Below are 27,902 nucleotides of genomic sequence, written 5' to 3'. Positions count from 1 at the left end.
ATGTGTCATCACGAGCCGCAGGATTTAATTTGGTTTTGTTTGCGTATGTTTTTTTTGTTTTGTTTATTGTTTTAGCCGTGATTCCTATCCACTTCTATTATAAGACTGACAGACTGCAACAGCTTGAGTTCAAACTCTTTGTCTGTGTTCTACTGTTCGACTGATATCTTGGATGCCCTGGGGGTAAAGCAGATAAACATAAAATTTTCATTTTTGGGTGAACTATCCCTTTAAGACATCTTTATGGTCTAGATATGTGCATGTCTGCAGGGGGTTCCCATTCTGGCATTTTTTTAATTAATTTCATGTAGTCAGTTTTGTATATTTAAAATTTTGTAATGTTTCCTGTTTGAAACTGTACCTAGACTAGCTGTATAAAAGGGTTGAATATTAATGCAAACAGCTCATACTGTTTAGTAGCTATAGTACGTTTATACTTATATACTAGTATAGTATGTTTTCTGATGCTTTCATACTTTCACCCAAAAATATGAATAACAATTCATATTTTTGTTAAAAAAAAAAATTAAGCACTTAATTTCACAGTCTTTTCAAAGTTCCAGGTCTGTAGACTATTTGCAACTGCACTCCCTGTACCTCAGCTCTTGATTGAAATGTCACTCTCCCTGTACATCACGATCATAATATTTAAGCCCATTGTCTTCTGATTTTCAGAAATCCATTAATCGGTTCCATAGAGTTATTAACCCAAACACAGACTGATGCTGCTGAGAGATATTGATGTCACTGTCCCGTGATAAAAGATCCTGGCGCTATGATGGAGAGGATTAACTGGTTTTATCTGGGATTAAAGACGACCCCCGTCTATGTTTCCTAATGGCTGTGGTGGGTTATATTCAAAGCTTAAGACCTTCTAAAAGCTCTCTCCATCCGTCGCTTCAGTCGAGAGAGAAGCTCGCTCACAAGTTTGTGCACAAGTACGTTACTGGACCGCAGCATGACAGAAATGTTCATTCTCGTTTTGAAGAAGTATGCACTGATATTTGCATTTTAATAAGAAGAAAATCCAGATGAAGATTGTAGAATTGGACATGACGTCTGTGGCGGACAAAATGGAGGTATTTGATACTTTTATCTTTACATTTCAGATTTAATTTCAAATGTAGGTTTTCGCTCCTACTGTCTGTTAAGTGAATCGTATGTTTTTGTCTCGACAGCGAGTGTCAGTCGAGCAGGACGAGATGTTTTCTCCGATTAGTGAAGCTCAGCGTGGAAGAACAGATGAAGAACAGCGCGGTTTCTCGGGTCCAACAACAGAGCAACAAACTCACAGCTACAGCTCAGGTCAGAACAGATACTGGGATTAAAACACCAATTCAATTACTTCCACCCTCATCTTTAACGACACTATTTATTAGTGCTATTTATTTTTATTAAGGCAAGACTAAGTGAAACAAAAAGGTAAATTTCCCCATACTTACACATCTGATCAAAGACCATTTTTGTATATTACATGTTTTCTGAAGCATTATATTTCAATATGAAAATTAGGTATTTTCTAAATAAATATGCACTTATCTACATAAATTTGAAGAACAGAAATCTGAACATTGGATAAAGACAGATTCAAAAAAAAAAATTTTTTTCTTTTTTTTCTTCATATATTAGAGCAAAATGTTTATACACAGGGGACTTTGGATTTATCACTTAATAATTTAGAGGGAAAAACATGTTTTAGAAATATATATATATATACACACAGGAATAAATGTTGTATTTAAGTGCTGCTGAAGTGGAGATTTCTGGCTCAGTGCAGGAGAAAACTAATTTTAAATACATGCTGTAATTGAAATCTACAGATGCAAATGAGTAAAGTGTAATGTAACAAGCGTGTATTTTGGATGTTCTCTTTCCACTAGTTGTGACAGCGAAATAGTCCAAAATCTCAAAATGTACCAGCTGCATTGACATCTTCCCTTAAAAGTATTTTCTCTGCATGTTCTGCACCAGATCCAGATGCTTTTTTCCAGTTCCTGGTCAAGAGTCAAAGTCAGCGATTAGACGACCAGCGGGTGGCACTGAGCTCATTGCCAGGGATGGAGGCGTTCACCATCAAAGATCCGAAAGATGGAAGTGTACTGAAGACAAACTTTGATCAGATTTGCAACCTGGTCAGCAAAGCTAATGTAAGTTTTCCAAACAATATATAATGCATGCTGCAAGGTTCGTTTTTTTTTAAATCAGTGTATATCTATAAGAAAGGTTTGAGAGTGAACTTCTTTACCTGTCATGTAGAGTTTGAAGAAACACAACCCTCCAAAAACAAGCCTGACCCCCGGGGCCCAGGACTCTATGAGAAGATCAAGCTACAATCCTCCAACTGCTGCTGATACAGACACCTACAACACTCTCACGACCAGATCAGCCTCATACAACCCTATATCAGACAAGGACAGAATGGACTATGAAAGTTTTCAAGTGAGTATGAATGTTATATTTACACTAGCCTCGGATACTTAAGCCATATTTTTCTCAAAAAGCCTGTTATTCTTGTTCTGAATCCATCAGCGTGAGCAGGATCAGCTGTTGTGTCTAGTTAGTCAAGCACAAAGTAGACGTATGGATGAACAACGCTGTTCAATTAACCCTTTATCACCTGGACCTATGGGGAACACCCAGTCAGGTAAGTGTGTCATGTGTAATGACTTATCAAAGGACAAACCAGTCAGTGCAGTTTCTGTTCCTCTACACCCAGATCAAGATGTCGAGAAGTTTTTTAAACTCATTGCTAGCACTCAAAGCCGACGGTTCGATGACCAGCGGGCGACGCTAAACCAGCTGCCAGAGATCACATCGCCTCGTGGGATAACTGCTGCGGATTCAGATCACCTCTTCAGCATGGTCTCCAGAATTCAGGTGAGTACGCTCAGATGTTGCCTTCATCATTTAAAGGCATTATACTGTATGTTCCCTTTCACACGTTTGGTCTCAGTATATATATATATATATATATATATTTTTTTTTTTTTTAAAGATAAATGTATTATTTTATTCAGCAAGTATGTATTATATTGATCAAAAGTGAGAGTAAAGACATGTATAATGTTATAGAAGATTTCTATTTTAAATAAAATTCTGTTCTATTCACCCAAGAATCCTAAAAAATTTAACCTGGTTTCTACAAATAATTTGCAGCATGTTTTATTAAAAAAAAAAATCAAGGAAAATTATTAATGATACATTTGTGAGACAAATGCACAGCTTTAACAAGGGCAAGAGCCCAAATATAGGCCAGCAAAAAAGGGGCTTATTTTAAGATGTTAATCAACATTTACTAGCGCTCTCCTGTTTCTATAATTGGTACATTCCCAGAAACAGAAGCCTGAATAGACTATCATTAGTTTAAAAGCACTCTGCGATAACGATGCACTCTTGTATTATTGTCTCTTTGGCAGGGCTCTCGGATAGATGATCAGCGATGTTATGCTCCCAATATCCAGCTGGGGTCTCCTGCCCCCCCTAAGAAGTCTCAATCTCAACCCGTATCCCTGTCTGGATCAGGCTCACCCCCTAAATCAGCCCAGAGATCGGAAACATTCAGCCCTGCCTCCGAGGTGAGCAGCCACAATCCAGACTGCATTCAACTGTAGCACAGTTCATTCTGAATAATGTTAGTTGCCTGTTGGGATGAAAATTGGCCTTTTTGCTTAATCTGGTAGAATGCATGAAATGGAAACATTTGTGTTAAAATTTTACATGGTCCCTTTAAAAAAAAAATAATAATAATAGAAATAAAATAAAATAAAACATGTTAAGTCTGCGTCATGCTGTCTGTTAACATAGACAGTTTTTATATGGTAACCAAACTATGTTCCTGTGAAGGTAGAATGCTGCTGAGCCCCAAATATACCGTATTTTTCGGACTATAAGTCGCACCTGAGTATAAGTCGCATCAGTCCAAAAATACGTCATGGTGAGGAAAAAAACATATATAAGTCGCACCGGACTATAAGTTGCATTTATTTAGAACCAAGAACCAAGAGAAAACATTACCGTCTACAGCCGCGAGAGGGCGCCCTATGTCTTCAGTGTATACTACAGGAGCACTGAGCAGCATAGAGCGCCCTCTCGTGGCTGTAGATGGTAATGTTTTCTCTTGGTTCATTTCTCTCTGTTCATGTCAAATTAATTTTGATAAAGTCGCACCTGACTATAAGTCGCAGGACCAGCCAAACTATGAAAAAAAGTGTGACTTCTAGTCCGGAAAATACGGTAAATGAAATGAACATTGTTTTCTTTTTCTGCATCAGGTACAAAATTGCATTGATCAGGACCAGCTTTTTTCCCTGGTGCATCATGCACAGCAACGGCGAATGGATGACCAGAGGTGCTCATTTGAACCCTTTAAAAAGCCGTCCTCCTCTCCAAACACTAGTCAAACAGGTGACCAAGTCTCCTTATTATGAATGACTTGCTCGAAATAAAAAATGCATCGCTGCAATCCTAATGTATATCCACACTGTACTGGCTTGTTGCATGCAGTGGAAGATCCTGAGCAGTTTTTCAAACTGGTGGCCAACTGTCAGAGCAGACGACTGGATGACCAGCGCGTGACACTCAGTGCATTGCCAGGCATCCAGAACTGCAGCCCTGGAACCAAGAGAGAGAACAATAAATCATTAGCCCCTAAAATCACCCTGACCCCTGCATCACCTGCTGCGCCAAAAAAAGTTTGTTCCAGATCTTCCTCTCCCACTCTGAGCGTCAGTGAACCAGACACACCTGTCGGGCCTCCCCCCAGATCGGCCTCATACCCCCCTGAGAGATTACTGCATGATGATCTGTCTGCGCAGGTTAGGGATTTGGTGTGGCATGTACTGCATCTGTCTTTGCTTTTCATCTCTAACAATTCCAAGTAAGTTGTTGAAATTAACTGGAAGCACACTTTTGTTTTACAGATATCATTTCAGATTTCCATGTGCTTCCCTCCACATCAGGTAGGTACTGTAGGTGACCACAAAAACTGTTTACAGAATCAAAATCATTATAGTTTCCATACTTCCGAACTACTCAAAAGTCATATGATGGTCACTATCATTATCCTGATAAATTCACTCACTCACTCAATGATCTGGTTTAACAATGTTTTTAATGAACAGCTCAGTGAATGGGAAGACTCATTTAATGATGTAAATCATGGTCTGATTCTCACACAAAGCTATCGTATGGCTTCAAAAGGCTTGAATATAGTGCAAGAGATGCATAGACAATCATATTCGTTTTTTGTCATATTTGTAGCGTGACAATGTGGTCACTATGAACTTCTATAGGACACTGTGAATTTTTCTATTTGTTTAGAAAAGACTTTCATTTTTATATAAAAACAAAATAGCTTTTAACAGGCCACTGTTATTGCTGGAGTCTTCATGGTGTGTGTATTAACTATTTTCAACAATATTTGCCAAAAGTGCTATTCATTCTTAAAAGTGCCCCTATCATGGATTTTTGAGTTATTGTCTCTCTAAAGAAAGAGTAGACTCTGAATCATGGAAATGAGTAGTTTAGGACAACATAAAACATTAGCATATTCCTCTCCTACTTGTTGGTCTTTTCGTGTTGGTCTGAATGAAAATGCTAATTCATCCTTTGCCACTAGATGCCGCTTTTGGAGCGGCAAAAAAAAACTGTACACAAAGTAGCACTGCCTTCACAAACACAGCTTTTTCAAGGCGAATTAGACCAATCAGACCAATCACTGCAGATTAGAGTCATGTAAATTAGGGGTTCGGAAAAATTAATCATTAAACAAATTGTTTGGCAGTCGTTGATACAAATTATTCAAGTGCATCAACAGTACAAAGTCTAAAGTGTAATGTTTATTTTTGGGTCTCTTTCAGACACATGGACCAAATAACCAGCCATGTCCATACCCTGAAATCTTCCTCACAGTCGGACAACAGGGAGAGGCTATAGTTATTCCTCTCAGTCCTACACCTGGCAGACCGCTTTCTCTCAATGTGAACCCACCCGGACAGCATTGCTCCAGGTCTGCGTCTCCTCACAGGTCTCCTGCCAGGCAGGGACACTCGAGATCCTCTTCTCCTCACCCAGGAAACACGGCTAGTCCAATGGGCCCCTATGAGGACTACATCTCTCTGAACCAAAGAGTCTACAGCACTCAGAATAATGTACGGGACAGAGCAGAGCTGAACAAGGAGGCTAAGAAAGGAAAAGGGAAGAGTGGTGGAAAGAAAGAGAAGAAAGAGGGAAGTAAAGAAAAGAGAAGATAGGACGCTACATGTATTTATTTATTATGGTTTCACATCACCTGGATGAATGTCAGTATTACAAATAAGCTAAACTTGTTGGTTTTTAGAAAAAGGTTCTTAATAAGCAAGTTAAAATAAGCTATGCTCACACTGGAAATGAACACACCGTTTAGAAATGTATTTTGTATGGTTTTATTTCATGGCTCAGGGTTTGTGTAAACTGACTGAAATGTATTTTATTTGTGTGTCTGTATTAAGTGAAGGTGTAAATGTAGTTTTTTTAATCTGCTGTGATGGATGATCAAATAGGTTTGTGCTGTTTCTGTTGTGTTTGATAATCTCTTGTGAATTTAATAAATACATCTGTATTTGTGTGAAGCTTTATGTCCGTTTCTAAAATTGGTATTTCCTGTGCTGTTTATGTTTTGTGTAAAATAAATAATCAGCTAATTAGGCTACTGATAATGATCTTCTGCAAATGTACATGACATTAAACATTAAATATTAAACACGTTTCCAAAAGTATTAACAACTTTATTAAGATTTTCAGCAGCAGTATCTCATTAACTTAATTAAATCACAAATGCCTACTTGTAGGTTTACATCTTTAACATGTAAAATCTTGACTGGAACTTGATAATGACTGATAAAGCACTTATTCCCACATCTGAATAACCCACTGTCATTCTGTCTGTCTTTCTTTCTGCTCTAGAAGTAGATTTCCAGCTCTTTCGCCTGCAGTAAATCACCCTGCTTTATCTCACTCTGAACCTTCTCAATATCTTTACATTTACAAACAACCCCAAACCAGAGCTCTTTAACTTGTAAAATGTTAAAAATCATGCGTGATCAAATTGATTTTGAAAGTTTCAAAACATTTTGAAGGCTTGTGATAATACAAACATTATAAAAATAGTTATTTCATTATTTGCAATTAATGCATTTTTTTTAAAATAGGGTATTTAATTAAACTACACCGGTATACACATGATATAACCCTTTTCATAGGGTAAAATATTACGATTAAATATCTGCTAGTTTATTAAAAATATTATTTTTTAGATTTAAAATACACTAAAATACAATACACAATTAGGCACACTTCTTTTTCATCTATTTTGCTACAGCTAACTTACTTCTCTAATAAAACATTTTTCGCTGGAAAGTCTACATGACGTTCACTCCAGTGACGTCTATTAAAAACGCCCAAATCCTGGAGACTCCCCCTAGAGGACAAGCTGACACAACCTCAAGCCTCTGTCAGAGGAAGCGACAGCCAATAGGAATCGAGTTCACTCGGAAAAGGCGGGGCTTTCGTACGTCAGATGAAGCTACAGCCAATAGGAATCGAGCTCACTCGGAAAAGGCGGTGCTTTTGTACAGTTCGTTCCCAACACGTTGGGAAGTTTTTGTTTTGTCAAGAATAACACTGACTTTTTAAAACTATTAAGCGGATTTTCTCTGGCAAAGGAAAATGGCAACACGTAACGGAAAGGCAGACGTTTTATTCGTATGTATTTGTGTTTCTAAGTCAGTTTTGTGACATTTAAAAGTGTATTTTCCTAGCTAGCTTGTGATTAGCTTGCTAACTCAGAGAGTTCACGATAGCAAAATACAAAAGTAAAGTTTTAATATTTGATTGACTAACATCTGCGATTTATTTCCCGTCAAACACGAAGTGTTGTGTCGTTTGCATTGACTAACAGCGTATTTAATTATATACTGAGTGGATAACAGTAGTTAGCATACATGGTGAGTCAGTTACTAACAACGTATTTGAAATTAAATGACCATTTTAATCGATCAGATATGATTCAGCTCGAAATACTTCTAGGTCCCGAAAATGACTATATCTTTTTGAGCTTGCGTTCATCGTTGTTCATATAATTAATAGAACTGCGTGTATTTTGCAGGAAGATGATGATTTGCCTTATGAAGAAGAAATCATCAGGAACCCGTATTCAGTCAAGTGCTGGATGCGATACATTGAGCACAAGCAAAGTGCTCAGAAACCAGTGCTCAATATGATCTATGAAAGAGCTTTGAAAGAGCTGCCTGGCAGGTATGTGCTCGTTATCTTGTTTTCTTTTATAATGAAACCCCTGTGCTTGAGTAGATCTGCTTCTTATGTACTTCTCAGTTACAAGTTGTGGTACAACTACCTGAGAGAGAGAAGGAAACAGGTGAAAGGCAAATGTGTCACAGATCCATCATACGAGGAGGTGAACAACTGTCACGAGAGAGCACTTGTGTTCATGCATAAGGTAAAGCTGAAGTTTTTTCCATCTTCACGTTTGTATAGCTGCAGGACAACATATAGCAGACTGAAGGTTTACTGTTTTTTTTTTTTTTTCATGGCCTCCTCAGATGCCGAGGGTGTGGATCGACTACTGTCAGTTCATGGTGTCTCAATGCAAAATCACACGGAGCAGACGGACGTTTGATAGGGCGTTAAGAGCGCTACCCATTACCCAGCATCCTCGCATCTGGCCCCTGTATCTCCGCTTTGCCCGGAATTTGCCTCTCCCAGAAACAGCTATTCGTGTTTACCGCCGGTACTTAAAGGTAAATGTGGGATCTTATGCTGGAAACCCAAAACCACACTTGATTGTTGTGGCGAGTGGGGCGGGGCCGAGAGGCGTGGGAACGAGGAGTGAGGCCAGGTGTAGTGATTGGAGATGAGCTACACCTGAGCCCCACCGTCGGTATCGAGTCCCGCCCCACTCGCCACAATTGTCTATATGTGTCAAGCTCTGTGCTTTAAGGTGTAAATTATTAAAGCTATCTATACACTTCCTTTTCCTCTGTCCTTTCTCTAGTTGTCACCTGAGAATGCAGAGGAATACATTGATTACCTGCGTTCAGTCGGACGTCTGGATGAAGCTGCGCTTCGGCTGGCGGCTGTGGTCAATGACGAAAACCTTGTTTCGAAGGAGGGAAAGTCCAATTATCAGGTCAGCAAGTTACAGGTTTTTTTTTTTTGGGGGGGTTGGTTACAATTTTCAATATATTTGAAAGTAGTCTCTTATGCAACAATGGCTGCATTTCTTTTATCAACAACAAAGTAAAAACATAAATATTACTACAATCTAAAGTAACCGCTTTATAGGTGAATACATTTTAAATATAATTTATTCTATTGATGGTAAAGCAATCATTACTCCAGTTTTCAGTGTCACATGATCCTTTAGAAATCACCCTAATATAATCAAATGTTTGTGCTCAAGAAACATTCGTTATTTTCAATTTTGAAACAATTCTGCCTAATTTTTTTATGGCAACCGTGAAACTTTTTTTTCAGGATTCTTTGGTGAACAAAGTTCAACAACAGCATTTGTATAAAATACAAATGTTTTGTAAATTTTTCTTCATTGTCACAAAATAGCCAAAGATGCTGACATTGCATTAAATAAAAATATACTACTACTTCTTCACTTTCACTTTTTATGTGTTTAATACAGCTTTGCTGAATATATTAATTTCTTTAAAAACTGACCCCTCACTATTAAAGCTAAAATCTTGCTGACCCCAAACTTTTGGAAAGTAGTGTATTTGACATGGATTTATCTTAGTTATGTTTCCTAGCTCGATGCATATTCAAAATGATGCATTCTAAAATTGGTCAAGATTTGATTGTATTTTTCTGGCATAGTCATGCTTTAGTTAAGTCAAAAATGTAGGTTGCATATCTGGATTTGGTGCCTTAAAATTGGTCAAGAATAGTATTTTAAATTTGAAAAAAAAAATCCTAATGCACTAGTCATTTTTATAGGAATTATAATTGCTTATGTCCATAATCATTGTGTTGTTGTCATTCTAAGACTTAAGCATCAAAGTGGCTTCATGCCACTAATGCCCACCCTATTCTCTGTCTCCATTTGTATTAGTTTTTGAAATATTCACATGCTGTGCAGAATGTAAATATTTTATCTTGTAAATTCAATTACAGCTCTGGCACGAGCTCTGTGACCTCATCTCACAAAACCCAGACAAGGTGACTTCACTGAACGTGGGAGCGATTATCCGAGGAGGTCTCACTCGCTTTACTGACCAGCTTGGCAAACTCTGGTGCTCTCTGGCTGATTACTACATCCGCAGTGGACACTTTGAGAAGGTGAAATTATTATACAATTATGAGAAATCTCTGTATACACTAACCCTGCTCATGCACAAATTGACCCCATTATCTTGTGTTTTTCAAGGCTCGAGATGTATACGAGGAGGCCATCCTAACCGTAGTCACTGTGCGAGACTTCACCCAGGTTTTCGACAGCTATGCGCAGTTTGAGGAGAGCATGATTGCTGCCAAGATGGAGACCACGTCTGAACTGGGACAAGATGAAGAAGGTGAGAGATCTTCTCTTCAGAAGACCTTGTAGCATTTAATCCTTGATGTTGGTCATCCAGAAATCCTGATTTCCACGCTCTAGGTGACATTGACTTGGAGTTGCGATTGGCCCGTTTTGAGTTGCTGATAACTAGACGACCGCTTTTACTAAACAGCGTGCTGCTGCGTCAGAACCCTCACAATGTTCACGAGTGGCACAAGAGAGTCAAGCTCTACGAGGGCCAACCACGACAGGTTGGAAAGATCATTTACATCTTTAAATCGATTGACATTAACTTCCGTGTGTGATTAACACATCTTATTCTGCTTTTCCTGTAGATCATCAACACATACACAGAAGCTGTGCAAACGATAGATCCTATTAAAGCCACAGGAAGACCTCACACTCTCTGGGTGTCCTTCGCCAGGTTCTATGAGGATAATGAACAGCTGGATGATGTACGACACTTCCTGTGTACTTGCAGCTTTGTGGATAATTTGTTGGTTAAACTGGTGGTTAACTATTTCACTTGAACTTCCAGGCTCGGACTATCTTTGAGAAGGCCACAAAGGTGAACTACAAACAGGTGGATGATCTTGCGGCAGTGTGGTGTGAATATGGAGAGATGGAGCTGAGACATGAGAATTATGACCAAGCTCTGCGTATACTAAGAGTAAGAGACTACTATACATTACCACAACTGCTTTAGTGAAGCACAGTGTGATTTAAGTATCGTCGACATAATGTTATCTATTTTAAAGTTTATTCATTTAATATTTATATAGAGATGATTTGTTCTTTCTGTGAACTTATGGAGCGCTGCCACACTCCTGTTTTAAATCAGTTATCTTAATTATTAGGGAGATATATTTCGCATATTTTTTAAATACATTTATTAAAACAAATTGTTATTTTTATGTTAGGCCTAATACTTATATAGGCTATACATTTTCCTTAAAGCGTCCCATTTTGTCCCAGGGCTTGAGAACCTGTACCCTAGTGAGGTCCATGCAGAAACTTTTGAGCGATGGCGTCACCGTTTAGTGACAGCAGTGAATGCTCTGGGAAAACGTTTTGTGCCTCTGGATGCCGTTCGAGTTATAGCCTTCATTTATGTGTCTTGTTCTGGTTTGCCATTTGGTCACGAATTTCTACAAATTCAATAACATTTACGCATTGTTTCTTTTCCTAAATCTTCACAGTCTAACCCCCTAATTTTGAATATTTATCTGATTCTTTCACTTTTAATGGCATCTCTTACTGTATGTGGTAAACATGGGAAGGGAAATATTTCATGAATTAAGAATTTGTTTGATTTATTAATTTGTTCCCTTATTTCAGTTAAATCATGGGTTATTTAGGGAACAAAATTAATGAACCATGGACAGTTGCCACAAATTAATAAGTCGTTGGAACGAAATTAACAAGTTGTAGGGATAGCCTTTCTGTCCTGTGTCCCACAGCCCGGCAAAACGCACAATATGAAACGAGATCATGTCATCAAAAATTTTCCAGATGTTGACAGTCCTTTTCTTTTCAGAAAGCAACAGCGATTCCAGCGAGAAAAGCAGAGTATTTCGATTCTTCAGAGCCAGTGCAGAATCGAGTATACAAGTCGCTGAAAGTGTGGTCCATGCTTGCAGACTTGGAAGAGAGTCTCGGCACATTCCAGGTTTGTTGCTTTGTCGTTTTTCTTTTCATTCAGGGGGAATGTATGCAGGTTCTTGCTGTTTTGTGTGTTAATATTGCTGTTGCTTTTGTCAGTCCACAAAGGCAGTGTACGATCGCATTATTGATCTCCGGATCGCCACACCTCAGATCATCATTAACTATGCCATGTTTCTTGAAGAACACACCTACTTTGAGGATAGTTTCAAGGTATGGGATTTTTACATAACCTTCTATTGTCTGTTTTGTCCCTTTTGGCTAAATTACTTCTTTTCACTCTAACATCTGCCTATTTGTAAATAAATCTGAATTTTGATTGAAGGCGTACGAGCGTGGCATTGCCCTTTTCAAGTGGCCTAATGTCCATGACATCTGGAACACGTACCTCACCAAGTTCATTGACCGTTATGGAGGAAAAAAGCTGGAGAGAGCGCGAGATCTGTTTGAGCAAGCGCTGGATAGGTGTCCGCCTAAATACTCCAAAAGTAAAAATTCCAGAAAACATGAAGATTTCATGCTCAGCTGCATTCATTTAAGATTAAGAGCAAATGCCTGGAACCCAGGTCCTGATTTAATTTGTGTTGTTTAACAGCGATCTACTTGCTGTATGCTAAGCTGGAAGAGGAGTACGGCCTGGCGCGACATGCCATGGCTGTGTATGAGAGAGCCACTGGAGCTGTAGAGCCAGAGGAACGACATCAGATGTTCAACATCTACATCAAGAGGGCCGCAGAGATTTATGGAGTCACTCACACAAGAGCCATCTATCAGAAAGCCATTGAGGTGTCTCTCATTAAAAAATATCAGGGAGTGTATTCCTATATGCGATGTACTATAATGAGTTAATTGGGTTTGGTGCAGGTCCTGCCAGATGAGCACGCCAGAGACATGTGTCTGCGCTTCGCTGACATGGAGAGCAAACTTGGGGAGATTGACCGAGCGAGAGCCATCTACTCGTACTGCTCTCAGATCTGTGACCCGAGGGTAAATCTCACCGTACCGCCCTATATTACTTTGCTCATATTGTGTGTGCCCTGTATGTCGACTGACTTGGCATCTCTTGATCAGTTGACCGCTCATTTCTGGCAAACCTGGAAGGAGTTTGAGATTCGCCACGGTAATGAGGACACCATTCGCGAGATGCTGCGGATTAAACGCAGTGTGCAGGCCACATACAACACACAAGTCAACTTCATGTCCTCTCAGATGCTCAAGGCTACCACCAATGCTAGCGGAACAGGTACGTTTCATTTGTTAAAGCTAACCGGAAATCAAAATGGATTGTTTAGAATAAATGTACGTGATTCATCAGTGTTATTACATCAAAATCTTGAAAAGGCTTTTCTTTTGTCTGATATTGTGCAGACAGGGAACTATATTAAACTATATTAAAACTGGGCTGGAGAGTTATTTTCTACATTCACAATCTATATTTGCATGTGAAAGGTATTCTCTTACCACAGGTGAGAACGATAAGCAAATAGGTGCTGGATTCATCCACAAAACGAGGTTATGTAACTGCATATCAATTCTTCCTTGTACGGTTAATCTCTTTTGAAATTGCTTGTGTGGCTGTTTTAGTGTCAGATCTTGCTCCTGGGCAGAGCGGAGTGGACGACATGAAGCTGCTGGAGCAGAAGGCTCAACAGCTCGCCGCAGAGGCAGAACAGGACAAACCCAAACCTAAAGACAAGATCCTTTTCGTCAGGTATGCACTGCGCCCTTGTCTGAGGCAGGTCACACTGAGCAATCAGAGCATGCAGGCGGTGTGGTACATAAAGCCGGCTCAAAGGCTTATTCAAAGGATCTGCCCTTGTTTAAAATAAAGTTTCGATTGTGCCGTTTACATCATTTGACTTGTTTGGATTGTACAGGAGCGACACCTCTCGCAGTGAACTCGCTGAACTGGCTAAACAAGCTAATCCAGATGAGATTGACATTGATGATGATGAAGATGAGGATGCAGAGGATGGGGAACCAGATGGTTAGTTCAGATGGGGCATAATTGTTTTTTGTTTCTTCAGCAGCACTTTGATGATTTTCAGTGGTGTGTTTTGGAACAGTTGCCTAACTTTGGTAGTCTGGTCATTTGCATGTTTTTTTTATTTTATTTATTGCAGAGGTGCAATTGGAGCAGAAGTCTGTCCCTACAGCTGTGTTTGGAGGACTAAAGGATGACTAAAGCTGTTGCAGTTTTACATCAGGAAACAGAGAAATGAATACCAGCCTGCTTATGTGAATGGCTTAGTGCACTGTAGCAATACCAATTCAGACCGCATGGTGTCACTCTTCGGAGCATTTACATGCTTTCAATTTGTTCATCTTGACACTGGGTTAATAAAATAAAATAAATCGTTTACCCCTCTCTGCTGTATATTAAAAGAACAGTTATCATGTCTGACATCTGCAGATAATTTATCAAATTGCAATACTGTAAACACTCTGAAGGCACTGCCTACAATTGCGTGTACACATGGGTGGAGCTTTTCAGATGTTTGTTTGTTTTTGGAAACATCTGAATGCTGTGGTTTGAGGAATATGCCAGTTAAAAAAAAAAGAAGCAGAAAAAGAAAACAGCGTATTTGGTCAGTGATGTCACTCTGTCACTGTAAACTTTCATTACACAAGCTACTTCAACTGAAGGTTTATTCTGTCTGTACTGTGATGTGGAGTTATTTGTGAAGTTTTCCAGTCTGTCTATATAAATAAGCGTAATTGGATTGTTTTATTTCCAGTACAGTTTGAATGCAGTTTCCACTACAAACGAAAAAGGAAAACCAAAGAATGAAGGAAAACAAATGCCCTGTTCCTCCCCAATTAGATTAAAATAGTTCTACGAGTTAATCTTCTTACAAAGTTACAGACTCTTCATCATCATGTGACCTGGACCTTCACTGAATTATGTCCTCTGTTGGGTTTCTCCATTAATGAGCTGTGCTTGTGAATCATTTTTTGGTGGAAAGTCCTTAATGCATAAGTGCTTACATTGCTTTGGTGATAAACCAGTGACTATCAAACCGTTTTAATGACATGCTGTGGCCTAAATACTGGTCATTTGATAAAATATCCACAACATCATTGCTGGTCAGCGTGTGAGGCACAACAATAAGCTATAACTCCGACACAAAATATACCCTTTTCTCGATTGTATAAAAATTATTCCAATAAAACTGGTGCGCTTGTCGCTATACTCAGTTTAGCATTGTAACGCCGTGACGATTACACGCATTACGTTGATCGTAATAATGACTAATATTTCCCTCTCGCACCCTTCTGGGCAAGTTCTACCTGTCCTGCACCTGTTTCCACGAGTTAAAGCGCCTTGCTACCTGCTGCTCGAGTTCACATTCTTAGCCCCGCCCCCTCAACCCTGTGTCCTAGATTCTGGAAGCTGATTGGATGCCCGGCGGGGTGATTGACAGGAGTATGGAGTACCTGGAAATCAGACGCTTGCGGAGCGAATCAGCCAGAGGGATGTGGACTCTGAAGCGGCGTCGAAAATAGTGAAACGTCCCCGGGAATACAGCTGAACTAGTCGCTCCGATAGACTAAAACATACCTATACGTATGAAAAGAAGACCTGGAGAGGATTAAATCGTAAATTCCATTATTTTTGTTTCTCCGGAACGCTAACGTTACCCTAAATATCGGCCTTTCGCAGTGCCAATGCTGTGGTCTCGTGAAAGGAGAGGATGACTGTTTGATTGTGTTACATTGCTCACCGCATCGCCTTCCTCTCTCTCTTTCTGATTCGGACCTGCTATGATGGACTCGAATGCAATGAGGAAGACTTTCGTGGTCCCGGATATAAAGCCATTGGATCAGTATGATTTGCCCCGAGCCAAAATCTGCGCCAGTGTTGGGTGGCTTCTGGCGAAATCTTACGGCAATGCAGGTAAATACAGCGGCTGTGTGTCAAACCCTAGTGAGCTGCCTAGCTAGATTGCTTTTGTTTTTCTTCTCTGAGTCAGCTTAACATGTGGGCAGCAGCATCATAATCCTAAAACTGCGCAAAAATATGCTGTCTGTGACCCCCCCCCCCACCCCACAAATAATACCGTTTATCTATGCAGCTCGCTGGTCTATGAGTCACAGTCATTTGAGTCTACTGTATTTTTATTTCCTTCTCAAATCATGTGCTCTTCTCCCTCTCACCTGTCTGTTTTGAGGCCAGCATTGGCTCATTGTTCAGTGACTGCGGAGGAAAGCGTGTGAAGGTGAACAGCAGCGTGTAAACTCAGCGTTTTTCACAACACAAAGAGCACATGAGAGGTTTGAAGCTGCTGGTTGTGATCTTGCTTTGATAAACATTCAGTCCTGCTCTCTTGAATTATTTCCTTAATAAGTTAATAGTCTGAAGCAAGGTCTTAAAGTGTGCTTTCCACCCATTTGGCACGGTTAACACATGAATAATATAAACTGTTTGGACGTATAGTGCTGTAATAGTCTTATGAGGACAAATCAGATTCAAATAATTATTATAAAAAATAATAATAACTACGAAAATAAAACAAACTATTCCTTAATACGAGAGAGAGGATAAAATGTGTCCTTGTTCGCCCGTGACCATTTTCCATGTGGGCTTAATGCTTGCAGTAGACACGTTGTTGTTGTCTGGGAAAATATGATATGGTAGGAAGAAATATAGTAGTTTTGAGTTATTTGTTTTTTGTGACACCTATGTGACATGAGGCGTGTTCACCCCCACTATCACGAATCCTTTTGTTAATACACCCACAAGAACACTTAGAAAGATGCAGGAGGTCTGACAGAGCAGAAGGTTGATGATTACTAAAATGCTTAGTATGTTTAATTATTTGCTTTGGAAATATTAAAAAGGCATATATGATGATGCCTTACGTGCATGGATGGTTCACATGACGTCAAAGCAGTGACAGCAGTGTCATGCAGTGTGATGTCATAGCATCGCTTCCACAGCTGCTTATTAAAGCATATGTATATACTTGTGTGTGTATCTGTATATAATAATAATAATAATATATATATATATATATATTTTTTTTTTAATAAAGCCAGGTTCAGAATTCATGAATAGAGTTATATTGAAAAAGGAGCTGGTCGCTTCGAAAAATCCTGTCAATAAAATAAATAAATAAATAAATTGTAATTTTTATTTATTTTTTATTTTTATGAAAAAAATATTTAAATACAATAAAATTAAAAAGTGTAAAGTTTAGTGTGTTTAGGTGCTGTTCAAGTGGAGATTTCTAAATAATTTTGAAAAACGAAAACAGCCTTCAAAGATATGCACTGTAATTAAAACCTACAGATGTAAATAAATAAAGAGTAATAAAACAAAATAGACCGAAATCTCAAAATTGACGAGTGCATGGAAAAAAATGTTGTTTTGCCTGTAGTATCTCGTCTTTAAAAGAAATGGTCTTCGATACACTCCTAGTGTCTAAAATATAGCATTTTCATTTTTAACATTCAGATTCATTCAAAAAATGTCAATGTCATTTGTCAACTCAGTTTATTTCCCACTGTGACCATGCAGCCTTGCATACTCTTGTTGCGCATTTTCTCTTTTGGACTTTTAGTTAACAGCAGTATTGGTTATTGGATTTTAAAACAAGCATTGGGATATTTTTTCATTAGGCCAGGCTGATGCATCACTCAGTCTATTCGCACAGTGTATAATCTCAGTGTTCCCTTCGCAGTCAGATGAGAAGGACCTCAGTGTATGGTGAGGTGCTCTGTGCTCACGAACAGCTCACTGGCCTGCGAATTGAAACTCACAAGAAAAAGATTTGTTTTTCTTTCTGGGTGCAGCAGACGGGGTAGTGACTAGTGAGTGTGTTTGTCGGTTCTTGGATTGTTTTCAAATAGCCCCATTGTGTTCACCTAATGAACCACTGTTAATTCAGATCGTAAGTCTGCATTCCTGTACTTGCTTTAGTCTTTGAGCCCGTTTAGAGTCGTAGTGAGCAAGCGCACAAACTGCAGACCTAGATTTAACGGTTCTCCTTACTCATAACATTTACCTCTGAAACGGGAAGAGAATTAGAAGATAATTAAAGATGTTTTGTGTTTGCATGAGTAACGTAATCTTCAATCTGCAGTCTGTAATTTTCAACTAAACGAGTTTCGATTATGCAGTGGCTTGACCTCTATTCAACGTTTCTTGCAGATAGAACATCAAGTTTATTGGATCAAGGCAAGTCAAAAATAGCTAATATATAACAAATAACAGAACATAAGCTAGAGCTATGCTGTCTCATTTCTGGTCATTTCTGGTTTTTACCATAGCACTCATTGCTTGGTGTAAATGGCAAACAAAGTTAGAAAATAAATGCTTTATTATTAAAATTATTGATAAAACTTCAATGTTATTATAAATGTATTAGCCTATTTTTTTTCTATTATTTGTGTGTAATGTGTATTTTTGTGCCTACAATAGTATCACACTGTTACCTTCGTACTAATATATATATATATATATATAATGTATTTCTATGTTGTTTTTGATTGTAATTGCAGTGCTTTGTAGTTCTTTCCCTCACTAATCTTGTTTAGAATGCTTGTTCCTTTTATCTTTTTGACAGATTTTCAAATACATTTTTACCTATTTTTGCTTGGAATCAAAGTTTGTAATGTTGCGATACACCTCGTAAGTGGATGGTTTGGTTTACGACTTATAACTCCTTAACTAAGACTTTAAAAAATCTCGATGGGAAAAATACTTAGGGAAGGCTGCTGTAAAAAAAGGGGCGGGTGCTATGCACTCTATTGGAAACAGTTGTAAGTCCTCTGTGTGTAATTTGATTGGTATGGTGTGTGGAGTTTCTGCCTGTGCAGAATCTTCCATCTATTTAATTTCTGAGGTTACATGATGGTCATGATGCTGTCCTGCTAGGCAGCTGCCTAGGAAAGAAGCAAACAGTGATGCAGCTGTCTAGTTTTTAAGCAGAGCTAATGTTTCAGTCACAATATGATCATGCTAAATTAAATATAGAAACACCTTAAAGTTCTAGAAAATGTTTTTTTTTTGTTGTTGCAGATTATCTGCCGCACATAGTTAGTTAGGATCTGCCCCGAGTGTGAGAAACCGTCATCTCCTTGGTTCACCTGGTTGATGTGTAATTAAGTTGTGAACGCCAGTGTGTGTCATTTCTGTTTGTATTCCCTCCCTGCATCAACAGCAGACCTGCGCCACCACACCCTCTGGTCAAAGTCACCCGAGTCGAGCCGGAGAGAAATCTCCTCAGATTAAAGAAGCATGGCTGTACTGTACTTCAGCGTTGAGACGTGACTGTGAGTGTATGTGTGTGTGTGTGACACTAAAGGTCTGATCCAGTGCTGCACTTGTTTCCCTGCTTGAACTCGATGACATCATTGCTTTCACTGCGAGTCTGAGATGTAGCCCTCATATTTAAACCAGAGCCTGAGCTGTAACCCACGCTTACTGTGCTGCTAATTGCTACCTGTGTTTTCAGCAAGGGGTCTGTGCAAGTGAGTGTTTTGGCTTCACTCTGGATGAACTTGGCTCAGTAAAGATCTCTCCTTTGAGCACTGTCCTACATGCAAGAGCTTTGAGTTCAATGACAGCCCGAATGCAGATGATCATTACTGTAGCTTTTACTCTGGGGTTAAGCATTTTCAAAACTTCTGACATAGTAAGCTTTGTTGCAAGTATATTTGTGCTGTGAATGTGAATTATATATATAAAAAAAAAAATAGCCAGAAACTCACCATGAAAAAAACAGAGGAAGCTGTACAATAATGAAAAATAAATATTGAATTAAAAAAAAAAAAAAAAAATACTACTGTAATGAAAAAGTAACAAATGTACAGATGTGACCAAAATGTTTGCCCCCTTCCATTAAAGTAGTGTTTTTTATTTTGCATTCAGTGGATCCACAAAAATGCCAGGCCAGTTGATGTCAATTAGTAAAGAAACACCACACGCCTGCACACATAACTATAATCTGAATTCTCACATTCACATTTTTTGTAGTTTATACAGACAAAATATTGCACTTTGAAATCCGTTTTCAGGCCCTCAACACCATTAATAAACAAAACATTAAAACATTTTCAGAGTTTTGCTGAAAATGGTGTTGTGTAAATGCCCCCTCAGAGTGTGTGAGTTTCTTTTTTGAATTTTTGTCATCATGAATAATTCAAATCATGTAGCTTTTTGATGTATTATTTACTTATGCATTATATACTTCAGTATTATTATTATTATTTTTATATATAGTTGTAATTTTATTATCGAAAATAAAAAATGTTCTGCTGCCTCTGTACCTTTTAAAAAGAGACTGTGTACCTTTAAGGTAATAATATGCATATTTTAGATACAAATAAAGGGTATGACTCCAGTTGTACAAATAACTAGTACCTACAAACACTCAGCACCTACAAACACTGTAGCAGCTGTATATCAATGCCCTGGCAGTGAATGGTTCATGCTTGGTTGCTACTAATAGAAAATGTATGAATGTAATTTGATGTTCATACTGAAAGCCACAGCTTCATTCAGGATGAATTTGGCTGTAATCCTTGGAGCTCTGTCCTAGTTGTAAGAGCTTTTAGTTCAAGTACAGATTGAACACAACTGATAAATTAACCTGATACTAGCCAAGCTTTTTGTAGGGTAAAGCTACAGCTGTGTAAGACACTGACGCTAGTACATCTAGTCCTGTAACAAATTTTATGCACATCACCAAAAAAGTTAAACAAAACGAATGCAACACATTTCTTTAACGCTCCCTCCTCAGATTGCAGATTTGTTCTTATCTCCCTTGATAACCGTAAAGGAAGAATAAGACGCTTTCACTGATAAAGTGTTCTTCATCCATGAGTGTTTAAGGACAGCCAGTGTTGTTGTGACCCGATGTGCTTGTTCCTCTCTGATTGGTCGTGTGAGGGTTTTTTGCCTGTATTAGTCATGCTGAGATCATCAGTGTGACTCGACAGGTGAGGTGGCGCACAACCACTGTGGCCTTTGCTTGTTTTTTATCATGTTGTTTAGATAATTACTTCAGGAACACACACTTCAAATCTGAATTCTTCAAAATGAAAACTAAGATTAGAATGAGAGTCCAGTGGCATTGTCTTGTCTTTTTAACCAGTGAAGTTTGGACACAAAGTGGCTGCTTGCAGTTTCTTTTTGGACTGCTGACTCAGCTTCCTGTGTTGCTGTTTGTCAGAGATATGAAGAACGCTTTGTTTGTAGGTACTAGGCATACCTTTGTACAGTTGCTGGTCACAACACAACCACAGCCTTCAACGAAAGAAGTTAATTCCGTCTTTTCATAAAAAAAAAAAAAACCTGGCTATGCGTTCTATATTAGACTAACTGAGACTTGTCATGACACTTGTATACTGTTGTTGTTCTTTTGTTGACCTGACTGCTTCTATTGTTCTCATTTGTAAGTCTCTTTGGATAAAAGTGTCTGGTAAATGTTATTTGGAAAAGTATGTTTTTTTTTTTAAGAACCATTAACCTGACTGAAAGAAACGGCATACCTGGTAAAAGATTAAAAGCCAGTTTGTTTAACATCAGTCAAGATGACTTTAGTGAAGTTCGCCATGTTTGATGTTTTACTCAATTACTGCTTTAATCAAAGTATGCTTTTTAAAATGTACTGTTCAGGAGTTTAGATGTCAGTCTGATATTTATTATTATTATTATTATTATTATTATTTTTAAGAAGACCCTCATGCTCATCAAGTCTGCATTTATTTGATCAAAAATACATTACAAAATATTAGAGAAATATGTGAGTTTGTGTATTTGAGGGAAAATATTGCATGTGTGTAGGTTTTTATGAGCTCATTAATTGGAAAAATTAAATCGAATATTTCTGTTTTACAAGGTAACAATAAACTACCAAAAATCTGAACTGTGATCTAATACATTATTTATATATATATATATATATATATATATATATATATATATATATATATATATATATATATATATATATATATATATATTAGTACTCAACATTTGAAGTAGATAAAAAGCTTTCATCAAAGTTGTCCTAAAATCAAAAAGAATACCTAATCTCATCTTAGAACAACTTTGATATACTTTTTTGATCCACTTCAAAGCTTGACTACTGTGTGTGTGTATATATGTATTTATGTGTACATGTGTACAATGTTCCCATGACAACCCTCTTCAAATCTGAGGCTGACCCTTCTCTGTAGTGTAAAGCAGCGGTTCAGCTTTATATTGGAAACTTGAAACAGTGCTCTCATGATAGAGATCCTAACGGTGTAATGTTCTTCTGCTGGCTTCATCTGCTTGTGTTTTGGAGACTTACTGTGATGCGACAGGCGTGTAGAGCTCAGCTGACGCTTGAACTGTGGGTGTGGGGACTCGACATCCTATTTGCTGTTGTCTCCTGCAGACTTCTGTGTAAAATCTCTGTTTGCTTTCGGAGTCCTGCTCAGCTGACTCAAGTCAAATCATTTTAATGAGTAACGCTCCGAGCAATCGGTTCCTTCAGTTTATTGATTTCACGTTTCTGTCCACTGCTGCCATTGAGCCAGACCTCCTGAATCTCTTAACCTTTCACCTCTTCATTGACTGAAATTGGTGTGTGTGTGAGCGAGAGAATGAAAGCAGATCTGATAGCGTGTGTGTTGAGGATGAACAGAGTGATATGGGTAATGTGTACACATTTGGAGTTGGTGTTTGCTGTCATAATAGTGTCTAGGTTGTCACCTGACAAGCTCATTATTGAGTGTTTACCTCTTTCCTTGTTGATTCTTTCTTCCACTTATGTGATAGTGCTCATATAAATGCTATGTTTGTAGATTCAAAAGTAGAGGTAGTGATATTAGTAACTTAACTGTGTTTTGCTAGCATGTTATTCAAAATAGGAGTCTTTTCTATTAAGAAGCTAACCTTTAAACAATATCTTGACCAAGTTTGTTTGTCTACTCTGAATGTGAAAATGCTGAATGGCCTGACACAGTTACAGAACATAAATATTTTAAAATATATATTTTTCTGTAGTTTAAACCAAGGAGATTTTATGGGATGGAGCTACTGTACCATGCATAAATTAGTAAATTATAGTCAACAAAACAGTTTGACATTTTAATGTGAATGTCGCTTGCCGCACTGCGTCTTGTAAGGAAACACACACACAAAAAAATATTTTAATGGTATTTTTATTAATATTTTTTTATTTTTATTTGTTTGAACGAATTATTTATTTTTATATTTCAGTTATTATTTAGAAATATGTTTGTTCGGCAAAGACATTTATAATGCTACAAGGGATTTATATGTAAATGCATTTTAACCTGTGTGTGTCCACAAAAATATTAAGCATTGAAAATAATAAGAAATGTTTCTTGAGCGTCAGAAACTTTAATGATTTCTGAAGGATCATGTGACACTGTTGTCATTGGATCATGTGACTGCAATATTGCTATTTGTACTGCCTCTTTGGTCAGATAAATGCAGCCTTAGTTGAATATAAGAGATGACTTTCAGAAACATTGTACAGATCTCAAAAACTTTTGTAGTGTATGTTATATTATTTAATGCTTAGGATTATAACTGAGATAGCTTTGCGAATAATCACACACACTCTGTTACTGTCGGTTTGTCACCTCCTTTGGGTTTGGTTTGTTGTAACTTTCAGAAAAAAATGATATTTATCTAAATACTTGTTATTAGCTTGTAATTTGAGCTTCAGTTCCAATCTAACTTCCCCAGCACTTGTGTGTGTGTGTGTGTGTGTGTGTGTGTGCGTGCGCGCGCATGTATCCAGCTCTTGTCCCACTAAATTCGCCCTGGTTTAGCGTTGCGCTCTTTATTTTCAGGTATTACTCTCCCATCTTTTCTCTGAAGCTGCAGTACAGACCAGTCATTCATTGACTTCCAGTCCTATATGGAAATGAAGCCTCTATCAGTCATCCTCATCTCACATCACTGTGGCTTTTGCATCCTGCTTTGCATTCTGGGTTTGGGCAGTATATATATCCCAGTTGGTGGGCAATTAATTGTTTCCCCCTTTATTTTACATGCTATCATTGTTTATTTTTGCTTTCTGTTTGTTTAAATTGTAATTAGTATGTCCTTGTAATCTTTTATCAAAATGTCACATAAAACTTTCTCTGCCTTTTGAAGCAACTGTCCTTTTCTGGTGTCACATAGGCCACATTGGCTATTGCATACAATTTTTAATTATGATGTTTTTGATACCATAAAGATTTTTGTAATTGTTGTTATCAGTATCACAAACTAATATTAGCCTAAAAAAAAACCTCAAGCTCACTGAAGACACTGAAAGAGTCAGTGATTAAATAAGAATAAGAAACTAATTACAAGCAATGAAAAAAAAAAAAAACCTACAACAAATAAATAAGAAATGCTACATACTTTTGTTGTTTGATTAACATGAATGAAGGACAGCAGGGATATTAGGCTGCTGTCACTTTAAGAGCTGCCCGGATCCACATTTTGTTTTCTTTCTCAGCTGTTTGAGTTCACTTAAACTACTGCTATTGCTATGTTTACTTTGACCATATAGCACAGCAAAGTCATGAACGTGTAACCGCGGTTGACACTATAGTCCAAAATCTTTGCTGGATGACAAATTTCTGTTAAACGCATCTGTATCCATTAACCCCTGCTTAGAATGGCTGCATTTATTATATCAGAAATATGGACACAAAAAAAATAAGTTTTCCAATTTTAACATATTTTAAGCTGTAATGTATTTCTGTGATCAAAGCTGAATTTTCAGCACAATTTCTCCAGTCTTCAATGTCACATGATCCTTCAAAGAGCATACTTATAAGCTGATTTGCTGCTCAAGAAACATTTCTTATTAAAGTTCTGACACAAACTTTTGAACTTTAGTGAACGTCGCATTTATGGAAGTGGAATGTTTCATGATGACTTAAAGCACACAATGAATTGGTGTTCCTGGTGGCGTGAACCTCTATGTAAAGGTGTACAATTACATGATTCATAGCATAAATGTGCTTTGTGAGTGGTCAGGTGGATATCGTCAAGTTTACTGAATGTACACATAGATACAATTGTAAGATCAAATGCAAATGTCAGTATATAAACTTGTATCGCTGATTTTAGCTGCTTGAATCAGAAGCTTTTTGTCCTCTAACGCGTCCTAGAACTGGTCCCACAGCTTCTGGCGGCTTGTTAAACATGGATGTGGCGCAGAGGTGCCGGTCTCATTGTGGATTCATGATTGGCCCTGAATGTGGCAGAACCAGTTCACGGTGGGCGTGTGAGGTGTATATTTCAAGTCTGCGTTTCACAAGGTTTTGTGTGTGTTTGGTGCTTGTTTACAGAAACGTTCACCGGTGTAGGCATTTAAATTCAAACTATCAGCTTGACAAAGCATGACTCTGTATAATAATTTGTTGTGTGCCCATGTATGTGGATCGTTGTTTCCCAACCCACATGGTTCAGATTTCACATTTAGCTGATGTTTGTCGTGTTTGTGTGAGAGAGATAGACAGGCAGGTTGAATCTCTCTCTTATTGTACAGCACATCAAACGCACTGCACACCTGGCTCTTATTGGCTCCACAGACCTCAGCCCTGAACTGCTTGGCATTTCTTTTGAAGCTGTCCCGGTGTGTGTATGTGTGGTTTTCTGAGACTGGGCTCTGGGTGCTGGTGTGTGCTCAGCTGTGGTGCACCCTGGGGAAAGTGTTGTCATTGTTGCCCAGAGAGGCAGCGAGTGGAAGCAAACGACCAAATAGCAGAAATTGGACCAGGAGTGTCTGCACCATCACTCACTTCTACTGCTCCAACTCCTGTGTGTCTTTAGTTTTCTGGGGACATGCATGTTCATGTGTGTACGGTTTATTGAACCCTTGCTCTGCTCACTCAAACAGATGATTTGGGCTTTAGGGCACAATGGGGCCGTTTTCCCTCATAGCTAGCTTTGTGTTTTCTTCTGTTAGGTTTGTCTTTCTCTTTTGTCTTCCCAGGTTGTTGAGAGTATTAACATGTACGCTTCTGTGTCATTTAGATAAAAAAAAATCTTTGTCTGTCCTGAAATGGCCTGTAAAAATGCAGAAAAGTTGCAGACAATTGTTAATTAATTTGAAGCAAAACCGTCATCAACCTCAATGATGATGTTGTTCTTGACACATTTTTTGTGATTTAAGTCACAAAGAAAAAATTAAGTTACATTGATAAAAAAAAAAGAGAACTAGACACTTTTAACAAATGTAACCATTCATCCCTCTATGGACACCTTGGCAATTGAATCACCATTGGCTAGAACATTTTTAAGTTTACTCGCCAGACTGAGATATATATATATATATATATATATATATATATATATATATATATATATATATATATATATATATATATATATATATATATATATATATATATATATATATATATATATATATATGTTTTCAAAATGGCACAGCTTTTTAATACCTGAAAGTACATACTTGACATTAGTCAGTCAAGCATTATAATATGATATCTGGATAATCAAGTACTATTTAATGATCGAACTTTAGTAATTATAATTCATAACCATGTATGAATGCACACACATTATAACTGAATTTAGGACTGGTGGAGGTGCTTTGTTTGTCATTCAGTGTTTCTGTAAAAAAAGAAGAAGAAAAAAGCAGGAAAAATTAATAATACTGATAAGAAGATAATAATAATACGAATTCTACTAATAACAACAGTAAAACATGCACTAATGCCACTTTCCAGGCAACCTTTTTGAGTATTTTAACTTGTGTGAACGCTGGACTGACCAGTCAGTACTTTTATGATAGTTTAGCATGTTTGAATTTGCTTATTTTACTACATACAGTAAAAACAAAATACACACTATATATGCGTACTATAGCAGTATGTGAGTATTTCACTCTGAACACGTCCTATTTCTCTCTCTCTCTCTCTCTCGCCTGCAGAGAATGTCCCGTTGGAGCTGCGAGACCCTTTCTACTGTGATCAGTATGAGCAAGAGCACCTGAAGCCTCCTGTCACGCGCCTCCTGCTGTCCCCTGAGCTCTACTGTCGCACTTATGGCCTTCTGCTGGGTGGAAGCCCCGGGGCCGAGGGACCCCCCAAAGACATCCCAGCACTCCTACAGGTCCTGGGCAGGAAGGGCTTGGCACCCAAAGACCAGAATGCCCCTGTGACAGAGATCGAGCTCCGGCAGAAGCCCATCAAAATGGTAAGATGTGTGAGCGGTGTCCGCACATTCCTGTCTGAATTATATCCAGAGCTGAGTTTGGAAATTATACAATGGTTGTTGTATCTTAAAACCCAGAGTTGACTTGTTGTCTGCCGCTGAATCGAAATCGAATCCTTAAGTGACTGATTTAAGATGCTCTTCATTGACGGCAGGTTTAACTGACGTTTCTCTTTCCTGCGCTAATAGACTTCCTCATATGAACCACACCAGAGACTCGACTATTTATCAGAGTTAATCCTGATGTTAGCATGTAGCTAAGATAAAGATTCGACATTCAAATCGACACACATTTATTTATATAGTTTGCTTTATATGTGCTTTATACAATACAGATTCAGATTTCAAAGCAGCTTCACTGTAATGAACAGGGAAAAAAAACTGTGTTTGTTGTGAAGTTCATCAACGTGATTAAATGAGGTGTTTTGGGGGGCCGTGGACGAATCTTAATTTTTATAAAGAATATAT

General features: G+C 38.1%; 3 protein-coding genes across 8 annotated transcripts in view; all 3 read left to right on the top strand.

Annotated features, from left to right (window-relative positions):
• Positions 1-826: 826 nt before the first annotated feature.
• LOC113095439 (serine/arginine repetitive matrix protein 1-like) lies at positions 827-6,543 on the top strand. The gene is made up of 11 exons (XM_026260970.1): positions 827-1,079; positions 1,179-1,305; positions 1,972-2,147; positions 2,257-2,439; positions 2,530-2,644; positions 2,717-2,877; positions 3,417-3,575; positions 4,272-4,404; positions 4,504-4,814; positions 4,920-4,958; positions 5,859-6,543. Exons 1-11 carry the CDS (start codon positions 1,032-1,034, stop codon positions 6,249-6,251), a joined length of 1,845 nt encoding a protein of 614 aa, XP_026116755.1. The 5' UTR covers positions 827-1,031; the 3' UTR covers positions 6,252-6,543.
• A 1,044-nt stretch (positions 6,544-7,587) lies between these two features.
• LOC113095436 (pre-mRNA-splicing factor SYF1-like) lies at positions 7,588-14,627 on the top strand. Its single transcript, XM_026260968.1, has 19 exons — positions 7,588-7,740; positions 8,144-8,292; positions 8,371-8,494; positions 8,598-8,795; positions 9,050-9,184; positions 10,180-10,344; positions 10,433-10,577; positions 10,661-10,812; positions 10,897-11,016; positions 11,100-11,231; positions 12,099-12,230; positions 12,323-12,436; positions 12,549-12,711; positions 12,819-13,009; positions 13,088-13,210; positions 13,295-13,466; positions 13,808-13,934; positions 14,101-14,210; positions 14,347-14,627. The coding sequence occupies exons 1-19, from the start codon at positions 7,705-7,707 to the stop codon at positions 14,406-14,408; spliced, it is 2,550 nt and encodes an 849-aa protein (XP_026116753.1). The 5' UTR covers positions 7,588-7,704; the 3' UTR covers positions 14,409-14,627.
• A 1,014-nt stretch (positions 14,628-15,641) lies between these two features.
• LOC113095435 (calmodulin-regulated spectrin-associated protein 3-like) overlaps positions 15,642-27,902 on the top strand; it is a 30,218-nt gene continuing 17,957 nt past the window's right edge. For 5 of the 6 annotated variants that reach the window (XM_026260967.1, XM_026260966.1, XM_026260964.1 and 2 more), the window contains exons 1-2: positions 15,642-16,121; positions 27,151-27,416. In XM_026260967.1, the coding sequence (XP_026116752.1) occupies positions 15,989-16,121; positions 27,151-27,416 (399 nt within the window). In that variant the 5' untranslated portion in view covers positions 15,642-15,988. The remainder of the gene's footprint in view (positions 16,122-27,150; positions 27,417-27,902) is intronic. The other variant, XM_026260965.1, reaches the window with a different exon arrangement.

This window comes from Carassius auratus, unplaced genomic scaffold (assembly GCF_003368295.1).
Source record: "Carassius auratus strain Wakin unplaced genomic scaffold, ASM336829v1 scaf_tig00215723, whole genome shotgun sequence".
Taxonomy (NCBI): domain Eukaryota; kingdom Metazoa; phylum Chordata; class Actinopteri; order Cypriniformes; family Cyprinidae; genus Carassius; species Carassius auratus.
Note: the sequence above shows the minus strand (reverse complement) of the source record. Positions and strands in the feature narration are given on the sequence as shown.